An 11,892-nucleotide genomic window follows, 5' to 3' on the forward strand; every position below is an offset into this window, starting at 1 on the left:
CAGGAACTGGAACCCGCGTCAGCTGCAGCGACACAGCACTGAGTTGCAGACACGGTCGTCATGGTAGAGGACACTGAGTCGCCGGAAGCGGAGGGTGGAGCAGCCCCCCTGTTGGCGCTCCTCCGCGGAGATGGGCTCAATCAGACGCAAATGCAGACCCGGCCGCCATTGCCATTCTTTGGCAGCTACAACATCTCCGAGGACGTCTACTTCTACTTCAATGGTTTGCCCACGAGCACGGAACTGGCAAGTGGAGTCCTGAACGCCACCAGCACCTTGAGTCCCTTGGCAACGGCGACCACCACGCCGGAGCCAGATCTTTCGGAGTTCCTGGAGGCCCTGCCCAACGACCGAGTGGGTCTGCTGGCCTTCCTCTTCCTGTTCTCGTTTGCCACCGTGTTTGGCAACTCCCTGGTCATACTGGCCGTCATCCGGGAGCGGTACTTGCACACGGCCACCAACTATTTCATCACCAGTCTGGCGGTGGCCGATTGCCTGGTGGGTCTGGTTGTCATGCCCTTCTCGGCGCTCTACGAGGTGCTCGAGAACACCTGGTTCTTTGGCACGGACTGGTGCGATATCTGGAGGTCGCTGGACGTGCTCTTCAGCACCGCCTCCATACTGAATCTCTGTGTCATATCGCTGGACCGCTACTGGGCCATAACGGATCCCTTCAGTTATCCCATGCGGATGACTGTGAAGCGGGCTGCGGGACTGATAGCCGCCGTGTGGATCTGCTCGAGTGCCATCAGTTTTCCGGCCATCGTTTGGTGGCGCGCGGCGAGGGATGGCGAGATGCCGGCCTACAAGTGCACCTTCACCGAGCATCTGGGCTACCTGGTCTTTTCCTCGACGATATCCTTCTACCTGCCACTGCTGGTGATGGTCTTCACCTATTGCCGCATTTACCGGGCAGCCGTGATCCAGACGCGATCACTGAAGATTGGCACCAAGCAGGTGCTGATGGCCTCCGGCGAACTGCAGCTCACATTGCGTATACATCGTGGTGGCACCACCCGCGATCAGGCGAATCAGGTTTCGGGCAGCGGAGCAGGAGGAGGTGGGGTTGGCGCAGGAGGAGGAGGAGGTGGTGGTGGCTCCCTGAGCCACTCCCACTCGCATTCGCACCACCACCACCACAATCATGGAGGCGGCACGACCACATCCACGCCCGAGGAGCCCGACGATGAGCCACTATCCGCTCTGCACAACAACGGGTTGGCCCGCCACCGGCACATGGGCAAGAACTTCTCGCTGTCCAGGAAACTGGCCAAGTTCGCCAAGGAGAAGAAGGCGGCCAAGACGCTGGGCATCGTGATGGGCGTGTTCATCATCTGCTGGCTGCCCTTTTTCGTGGTGAATCTGCTGTCCGGCTTTTGTATAGAGTGCATCGAGCACGAGGAGATCGTGTCGGCAATCGTCACCTGGCTCGGCTGGATCAACTCCTGCATGAATCCTGTGATCTACGCCTGCTGGAGCAGGGACTTCCGCAGGTGAGGACTAGTGGTTCTTGCAGATCATTTAAGCTTGGCATTCATAGCTTAAAAAAAACGTAAAAGAAATTACAAAATCATTTAATTATTGTTTATGTTGATTTCTGATTCTTTTCACTGAGCCTTTAAATTTTGTAAGCCATTGCTAAAGTGCATTAAAGTATTTTCTATATTTAAGGTATTTTATGAATTTAAGATTAGCTGCGCAGTTTTTAGAATGATTATTTTAAAAGGTCAATAATTACAAATACAGCATCTATTAACTCATTTTAATTTATAATTTATTGTTGATATAAACTAAAAACAGAACTCAAATGAAATAGATAAGCCCATTACTATCTTTTTTCCTAAGACAAACAATTATTTCGATCATTTTTACTTTATTTTTTGATTTAATAATTCAAGTTTATTTTATAAATATAATTTTAATATTTTTTCTATTAGATTCATATTTAACCAAAACGAAATAGACACGCCCATTACTATTTCATTACCATTACTCTTTTCCCAAGGATAACAAATATTTTGTGCTCTTCAACTTTGAATTTAAGTTCTGTTTGCAATAACAAACGTATTTATTTTGCGTTTTCGTTTCGAAGAGCATTTTCAAAGCCCCATAAAAGAAAACCCCTTGTAGGCTATTTTTATTTGGCCTGCGTTTCTGTGGCTTTTGAATGCCGAGCTTAACCCATTGCCGACCTGCTCCTTAACTGGCTTCTCTTCCAGGGCCTTTGTGCGTCTGCTGTGCATGTGCTGTCCTCGCAAGATTCGCCGCAAGTACCAGCCCACGATGCGTTCCAAGTCGCAGGTGAGTGTCCCCATTTCCGCTTGTCTTTTGAAACCCCGACAGGCAATTCGATTTGATTCTCCTTCTCGTTTTTACGGTCTGCGAAACTTTCGCAATATTTCCACATTTTCCTCTCGGCTGAGTTGTTATTGCATCAACTCTTCTTTTTGGTGGGCAAACAAAATCTGGTTGGTGGAAATCGCTTTCATGAATTACGCGCAGCCGGCCGTCTCCACTTTTTGTATGCTCCAAAAACAGAACTCAACGAACGGCAAAATTAATTTACAAATTTAATGAACAAGAGTCAAAAAAAAACTGACATTTACCACTCGAGCTGCCCCCAACCCGCGACTTTCATTCACACATGGAAACCCCCTGACATCCGCTGCAAAACTCATCCTCATCCGCAGCCACTGACATCCTCAAGTTTTCGAATCCCTGCATAAATCATCCGGGGGGCGCATCATTCAACCTGTCGACCCTCGACCCTCTGCGTGATTTTAATGAATAATTTTCTAAAGTTTGGCAACTCAGGCTGCACCTGAGTGGGTTGCCGAGGTTTGGCTCCAATGGGAGCATTGCACCCAGTTTTCGCTGACATTTTCGTCTATAGTAACTAAGTAATTACCCCAAAGTCACGTGTTTGGATTTGACATTTCAGTCGAACTTGTCTGAACTTTCGTCTGCATGCATCTCCTAATTAGCAAAATTTAATTTAAGCTTCCAATTAGTAAAAACTGTATTTTTGGTAAAATGACATTTTCATTAGCGAGATATAAACAATAGAAAAATAGGTTAGTTCGGCAAGAAAATAGCTTGTTATTAATGTGGCTACAAGGCGTATGAGTACTGTTTTTTATGAACAAACCATTTAAAGTTGCCAAATTCTTTTAAGCAATAAGTAACATTTTGTATAGCTCTTAAATTAATAAATAAATTATTTATCTTACATTTTAAATAATGAAAATATATTAAATAAATTACTTATCTAATTGGGATCATATTTAAGAAAAAATAAATTATAATCTTCCCCTTGAAATTTTAAGCTACAAACAAACAAGTTCGACAGAGATGCAAATTAGTTTTCAGGCTTTCAAAAACTCTTAAAGTGTCAGTTATTGGAAAATGAGGCCTGACTGAAAAAAAGCTCATGTCATCACAGCATTAAAACCATCGCAGTGGTTACCGCGGGCCCTATATTATTCCCTTCTATATATAGTACCTCCTGGCTGATTGTGATTCCGGCGGCGTTCTTGATTTTGCAGAGATTCGCGACGCGGCGATGTTACTCGACCTGCTCGCTGCACGGCATTCAGCACGTGCGGCACAACTCCTGCGAGCAGACTTACATATAGTTTAGCGTAGATTTATTTGACAATGATTACGCCCCCTTGCGCCCTGCGTCTCTGTCCGCAAGTCAATGGCAAGGTAAGCGACTTGTGACTCTTTGTCCTCCGACTATCTGTTCTCCGTTCTCTGTTCACTGTTCACTGTTCTCTGTTCTCTGTCTGTGTCCTCCAAAGTCACCCACATGAAGAACTGGGGGCTAAACACGAGCATCCTGTCTCCGTTCCTTGGTTCCTGCATCTGTTACTGTCGCTGTTCTCTGTTTGCTGTTGCCGTCTCTGTCTGTGACTGCGCCGTTTCACTCACTCCTGTTTGTTGATTCGGCCGTGGCATTGTTGCTTGTGTCCTCATTTCCGTTTGTATCCGGTGTGTTCCTGAAATCTTCGAAGATTTTACAATTGTTTACAATATGTTTTACAATACATAATATATGGATGTGTTCTTTAATAAATATTTTTTGATAAACAATTTATTTTATTGTGTAATAATAAATTCAGCCACCAAACCTCACATATTTAAGCCTTCAAAGATTTCAGGATGTTTTCTTATATGTTTTCTTGGTTGGCTTACTTTGCTGCAAAAAGAGCACAAAGCGAACACAGACTCTGATTTAAGCACCTGTTGAATGTGTTGCACCTGTACACGTATACAAACACGAACACACACCCCAGAGCCCACACACACACACACACACAGAGAGACACTGGGACACAAAGAAAGATGTCCAGCAACGCAAAAAAAAATGCCCCCAGGCACCAACACCTGAGCCCCAACTCCGTTTTGATGAATGTTGTTTTTTGTATGTTGTCGCAGACAAGCTGAATAAAATGAAAAGAGCACAAACAAAGAAAAGAAGAAAATCGAAAGTTTCCACAAAGTCTCTGGGCACACACACCAGCACACACACATACACACACTTTCGCACTCTTGCAAGACTCAATGTCCTTTCATCGTTTTTGTCACCGTTTCCGTTGCTGTTTTTGCTCTTCATGTCCTTGGTCTTGCTCTTGTTGATGTTGTTCTTGTTACTGTTGCTGTCGCCACTCACAAAAGATTTTCCCAGTGTACACAATGGCGAAACAAGGAAAACCCGAAACACAAGCACCCGCACTCTCATAAAGTGTTTGTTGATCTTTTTATACCCGCTCCTGGTCGAGGAAAATGGTGCATATATGATTCAGGAAAGCACAAGAAAAAGCCTAAATATAGACTGGATCGGGCTTAATAGATACAAACACTTGGGTGTTAGGTTTGAAAGCTATATTAAAGTTCGTCACATGAATTAAAGAAGGAAACCAATCTAACAATAGCACAATTTAGTTTAATTGTTTGGCTTTACTGCTGAAATTTTAAAATTGATTTCTTATGTTTGTTTTTGTTAGCAAGAATGAAAAATGTTCACTCCTGAAAATTTGCCACATAAAAAAAACTTCGAGTGTTCACAAAAAAATTAAACCCAGTTAAGGAATAGGTAACAATTTTTTAAATTTTTTTTAAACATTTAAAATTAGTTGAAATGATTATTAGGCACTTTCTAGTTCATATATCTGTATTTTTGCTTTGAGTAAAGTTGTGTAAAATATAAGAAGGTTTTACTGGATGCGAAGGAAGGGTTGTACTTTATTAGTTTGCTGTTTATTATTTTTGAATTTTTACTTGGCCGGCCATTTTCCGCACTTTCTCTTCGTTTGGGTTTTTATTTCAGGCCCCTAGTTTTCGTCCACATCCAAAAAAATATCTACAAAGAAGTCACGCACTCAGGATACTTGAGAAATGTTATCAAGTGAACCATAAACATTTTTTGCACTTAAAAATTTCCAACTCAATTTTCGCCTCGGCGATAAGCGTACACATTCGCACATACCACATGTAATTGTATTGATGAAAATGTTATTTACAGCAATCAACAGTCAATATGTGTCTGGCCTTGGTGGGTGTGTGGGTGTGGGTGTTGGGCTGCGGATGTGTGTGTTCTTATGCCTTTTCCGTATCCGATCCTTTCGGATTTTGGGGTTTTTCCGTTGCGATGTGTCTGTCATCATATCAATTACACCCAAGAGCATGCCAATTTATTTGCCAAGAGTTTCCACAGCCAATTGAAAGCGGCATTCGAAGAACGCGGATGTGAAGTTTTGAGCACGACTGAGTCCACATTTGAAGCATTCAAAGCTGATATGCCTAAATTCTGGTTCAATGGGCAGGATTACCTAAAAGGTAACTTGAATAAAATGCCTTGCACTTTATGGCTTTGTTAAGTTCAGAAATAAAACATCACAGGATTAAAAGCTTACAGCAAAGTTAAGAGATTGCCGAAGGATAAAGTTTGTACATTTTATTAATTTTGTTGTCCGTTGCAAAGCATTATGTCAGAAGTCTATGAAGCGACTATAAATAAGGAAAGCTCTTAATTTAATGGAAAGTTTTGTATAATTTAACATAAAACAGGGTTTAAAAAAAATTGTTGCACAAAAGGGAACTTTGAAAAAGGGTCAGAATTAAACAACAATAAATAAGGATATTACGTATACGACTAGCTGAACATATTAAAAGTTGATTCGAATAAAGCACACATAAGTATTTATTAGTTAAAATAAAAATTGAAATTTACGAACAGCACCCATAATAAGAATGGAAATGTAAAAGCAACATAAACCACTATTCCGAATTGCTTTATGTTTAAGTCTTGTCCATTTTATTGCAAATCAGTCGCTCAGGGAGAACTTGCCCCTAGGCCGACAAATGAGGCGACTTCCGGCAGCCGCAATTTGCCTGCTGCACGACAAATGGAAATGGACTTTGGTCAAATAAGGATATTGCAGACGTGTGGTCTGGCCCCTGCCCCAAAGGACTCCATTTCCGCCCTCAAAAGTCTGGGCATCACCCGCCGCACTGTTGGCCTTCTTTGTGCCACCTCAAGCACATTGCGGTCGGCCACAAGTTGAAGCTGTCTGTGCCACTTTGTCGTCCCTGTTCGACACTTTAAAATTAACTTTACAGGAGATTCATCCAGCTTTAATGCCACCGCCCAGCCCTACACTTTCAAATGCACACTCAACACGCTGATTAATTGCCGTCCATCGTCTGTGGGTCGCCTGACATTTGGGCCCACTGTGACCGCCCACTCGGTGTCCTAATGAGCCGTAAAGGACACCCACCCTCCCATCCAAACACAAGAACCCCGCCTGCCAGGGCCAATTTGCATACCATTTCGACTGGCATCTTTCTTGTGCGTGCACATGGGGAAAAATCGCAAAAAGGTCACCCATTGAGTACTTTACATATCGAGAATTATTTTATTTATGTCGTATCATAGCGACATTTTGAATGTCATAAGTTGAAATTTTGTTATTACGACTTTCCTTAGTCAAATTTTCAGGTTTCTTTATACAGGCAACGTGTTTGTCAAAATGTGAAAAGAATTGTTCCTAACTTTGAATTATTAGTTAGATATGTTCTTGGTAAGCTTATTCATTAACATTTCTCATACAATTATTACAAGAAATGTATCTATTAACTTAAGACATTCAAATAATACAGTATTTTTGAATACAGGACCTCTTATATTTAAACTCCTTAATTTTATTAACATTTGTATTTGATTACCACTGAAAATATATAAGAAGCTGCAGTCTATATTGGTGCTGATTTCTCCTCCGTGCACCTGAACGCAACAAGATGTTTTGATTGAATACGCCAGCTAACCAGAACGAACCCATTCGCACACTAAAACACTACACACCCACACACAATCGCAGCTGAGGCTGCTTAGCATAAATTTGTGAGCTTGTAAACCAGGAATTTGTGATTCTGACTGTTTGCAGAGGAAACCGTTGGCTAACCGGAGGCCAACTCCCACATCGGATCTGCTTCGATTTGGTGCCTTAGAGTAGCAAGGCGATAACTGCAGGCAAATAGCACGTACTTTAAACCATCCTTAATAAATATTTTGATCATTGTGGTTGCTAATGCTTTCTCTGCCGCTGCTGCTATGTATAATCGCTGCTAATTGCATCAATTATTGGACGGGCCTTTGTGCCATTTATGAGAACAAAAGCTAAATTGAATTCGACAACAAAATTGTTTAACCGATTAATCAAACTGATTTCATACCACTAAACCGAACTGAGGCGAACTAAATGGAACAATAATCAGGGCAATACTCTTGCAGGACCCCCGAAATACATCCCTAATATATTGAGTCGATAATGGCTCATTTCTCGGGCAGGACCAACATCAAAATGTAATTTACCACAAATGTTGCGCAAACATCAATTATCCCTAATTGACTGTGAACGTGAAATTAACGTTTATAATTATGTGACGGAGCCGTTGGAGCGGAAGTCCGAGTTCCAGTCCATGGCAATTCGTGTACGCAGCCATGTAACTTTTAATGTCCTTTCGCAGGATCCTAAAAAGGGGGAGAGAGGAGGGCATGCCAATCGGGATGCCAATTTTGTGACTGTCAGCCTGCAAGGTCACCGGTTAAGCCGCCAAGATAGGGTGCCCCCAGAAGCTTAGCCCTTGGCCAAACTTTGAGTTCAACCCAAGTCGGGGTCTCAGCACCCCGGAGAGGTTTATTGAGTGCCAGGCAATAAATTACCAAAAGGGGCGTGGCCGCGGCAAGTTCGTCCGCGAAAAAAGCCCACTTGGAACTTCACGGTGTCATTGACCTTTGGGCGGAATCACACGAAAGGTCTTCTATTTTGGGTGACAAGCCCCTGGGCAGACTTGTGAGTCACTAAAACGTTATGATAAAAATACTCAAGCCGCTAATAGCTCTAGATTAGAGTTTTTTATGATATAACACAAAATGAAAATGGTAAAAAGTGGAATGACTGACAAGTTTATAAATCAAGGCAGGGAATAGCTTAATTTACCTGAAGTTTACTATTATTTTAAAACAGCTTGCCAGTTCTTTAAAATACATTTATAATTTCTATATATTATTTGTATTTATATATTTTTAACTTAGCTGTATTTAAATTATTTGTATTAATTTTTACATTCACATTTTTAACTTTGCTGTATTTAAATTATTTGTATTAAACATAAGACTTAGAATTTTTAATTAAATTAATTTTTATTAACAAATCTTTGTACTTTTTAAGTCAAGAAATACTTGGCATTTCATTATTTTGTTATGTCTTAACCAGATTAATCTCAGATAAAAATATAAGAACCGAATCGACAGTGGTGATTATTTGGCCAGCTCTCGACTTTGTCCCATTCCTGCGGTTATTTTTCGGGATCGCCGGGGGGCTATAAAAATTGCAAATTACCAAGTTGCCTGGGGCGTCTGCTAAGCGGGCCATCCGGTCTGGCTCTTCAATTATTTAAGCTAATTGCGGCCGCACTCCGAGGACCAGCAGACCACTCGTCGTATACGCAATGCAAATTGTACGCATTTGGCTAAGGGATTTTGGAATTTTATACGACCTGAAGGAGGCGCCTGTAAGACAGTAATTGAATTGGCCAACCAAGGATGATGGGTTTTCTGGTTGGGGCAAGGTAAAATTCAGTTAGGTGGAAGCTACTGCCCAAAAAAGCAAAGTCTATATAAGTCCTTGGAATTTTCTCAAAAACACACACGCACACTCACAAGATTTTGTTAATGTTGTTGTTACTGCTATTATTTTTTGCCCTCACACAAAACCAAGAAAAAAAAAATAAAATAAGGAAATTGAAAATTCTTAAAAATCAGAGATTGGAATTCTCAGCAACCGCTTTTCTTTTCCTATTTTCCGACTCTTTTGTTGTTCTTATGACTGATTGTTGTTGCTCTTTTCCTAGTTTTTCGCCCCTCTTTTATTGTTTTGTTGTTTTCAATCGTGCATTTTGCTTTGACTTTTACTGCACCCCAAAAAAAAGACAGGAAAATAAAAAAAGATCAAGGGGAAATCTGCCAGCAAAGCCGCAACAGTTTTCGTCTCTCTTGTTATTGTTGTTGTATGCGGCGCCTTACCAACTTTATTTCCACGCCCTGGTGTTGTTGTTGTTATTGTTGCTCTGGCTGCTCATTGTTGTTCTTGTCGTTTCACTTTGTTGTTGCTTTGTTGCTGCGGCTGCTGCGTTGAAACGGCAATTTTGTTTACAGCCACACTTTCACCCGAAAAAAAATAAAAATACATCCGGGAACACTGCCTGCAAATTGTATGCAAACACTCGAAACGAAATAAGACAGCAAAATGTTAATTAAATGCTTTTCTCTCGCCTCTCTACTTTCTCACCCCTATTTCTCTTTCTGCCCTTGTTGTTGTCTTTCATTTGACTTCTTTGCATTAAATTGTTTTGCTACCTATCGTTCAATGTTTTAATCTGTTGTAAAATCTTTTTTACTTTTTATATTTTTTCAATTATTATAAATATTCTATGTTTTTAATTTAATCTTTTTTTTATGTACGCATTTGTCTTGTGACTTTCCTTCTTAAATTTTTTAATGTTCTTCTATTATTTTATTATATTTTTTTTAAATTTTTTTTTGTTCTTTTCCGTCTCTTTTTTCTCTTATTTCTCACAGTGCCACGTGGCCGCTGCAATGGTGGCCGCCTCCACCTCCTTTGGCTACCACTCGGTGAATCAGATCGACCGCACGCTCATGTGACGACAGCTGAGCAGTTGCAGCACCTGCAGCGGTGGCAGCAACTGCGGTGGCTCGCGATCCGCCCACCACCAGCACCACTCCTCCGGCACGGCCACGCCCTCCTCCTCGCAGCGATCCTGCACCAGATGCCAGAGCTTCCATCGCCACCACCACCGTTCCAGGCGCCGCAGCTCGGGGATGCAGCTGCGCGGCGATTACAACTCCACGACGGCGGTGAACAGTGCGCTGGCCAAGACGATTGTCACGATCAGTGCTCCTCCGGTGGCGGCTGCCTCGGCCAGTTCCCTGCACTTGGGAGCCGGAGCAGGCGGTCGACCCTCCTCGGTGTCCACCCTCACCATTGCCTCGGTGCCAGCAGGGGGGTCCATCAGTGGGGCCAACACCCCCCTGGCACCCAGCTTGAAGGCCCTGACGCCAGGACCCTCCAACTCTTCGGGTCACCATGTGTCCTTCATGCCCATGACGGGCATGAAACGTTTGCGCAGCTCCAACGCCTCGCTGGGATCTCCGAACGGGATTATCGGCGGTGCCGGAGTGGCGGACACCACCTCGGCACCCTCGCTCATCGACGCCGGCGAGGATCAGGCCCCGATGCGGAATCACCACAGGATCCTGGAGCAGTGCCAGAGTGGCCAGAGCCAGATCACCACACTGGGCGACGTGGAGGACGACGAGGAGGCCAGCGACAGCGAGAGCGAGAGCATCGGACTGGCCCTGGTGGAGACCACGCCCCAACTGGAGAGCCAGCCCATGGAGGCGTCGAGTTCCTCCAGCTCCTCGGTCAAGTAAACTCAGCACCAGAACCACAAAGCAAAGCCCAGACTTTAGGCTTAAGATACAAAGATATAGGTGCGTTTATCAGGGGAAGTCGCAGAAAACTTTGGACAGTTCTAAGCCAATTTGCTTAAAAGCTAAACTATTTTTAATACTTTAAGGTTTTCTTGTCCCAAACAAAATCATCTTTTTATAAGCTTGGATACAATCTCTATATATGTTTAATAAAATTGTATAGGTTTTTTCTTCAATAAAAGGTAAAACTATTTAAGTTCAATGTAAAATAGATAGGCTTAAAATAATGTACCATACTTTTTTCAAGCCAACGTATAAAAACCATCTCCATGTATTTTTTATGCAAAATTGCTTAGACATGTCCATTGATTTGTTATATCTACCTATAAATCGACCCGCCCAAAGTGTGTACATAGCAATCTAGTCTCGCCTAGTCACTCATTAGCTTATCGATCGGTGATAGAACACTATGCAGCAAGCAACCCCTTTTAAATCGCCCCTTCTCTCTGCGTTTCAGTCACTGGCGGTGGTTGCATAGTGTGAATTATTGTTACTGTTAGCTGTCATATCTTAGATCTTCCATTATGCAGATGTATTCTTTTCGGTTCTGTTCTGTAAATGTCTCAAACACGTCAAGCTGTTGAATTGAAAGCTACGTCTTCAACCTGTCCAAGTACCTGACTCTCTCTCAAAAGCCAATACTCAACTGTATATAGCTTAACTTCGACTCCTTCTATCTATCAAAACTAGCTTTCCGTTACTCGATACTTGTTCGTTTGTTGTTAAGTGAAATTAACTCTACGGGTGCAATATGAATTTATACCAACTAAACATAGCCTCAGTAAGGACTCGAACAATCAGGCAAACAGGCTTCA

At 42.6% G+C, this 11,892-nt stretch overlaps 1 protein-coding gene across 1 annotated transcript; it reads left to right on the forward strand.

The window, feature by feature from the left end:
• Positions 1 to 12: 12 nt before the first annotated feature.
• LOC128251961 (dopamine receptor 2) lies at positions 13 to 11,508 on the forward strand. The gene is given in 3 exon segments (XM_052979249.1): positions 13 to 1,493; positions 2,220 to 2,301; positions 10,145 to 11,508. Coding segments are annotated over 3 exon segments (2,388 nt in total). The 5' UTR covers positions 13 to 60; the 3' UTR covers positions 11,018 to 11,508.
• The last annotated feature ends 384 nt before the right edge of the window (positions 11,509 to 11,892 follow it).

Source organism: Drosophila gunungcola, chromosome 3R, assembly GCF_025200985.1.
Source record: "Drosophila gunungcola strain Sukarami chromosome 3R, Dgunungcola_SK_2, whole genome shotgun sequence".
Classification (NCBI taxonomy): Eukaryota; Metazoa; Arthropoda; class Insecta; order Diptera; family Drosophilidae; genus Drosophila; species Drosophila gunungcola.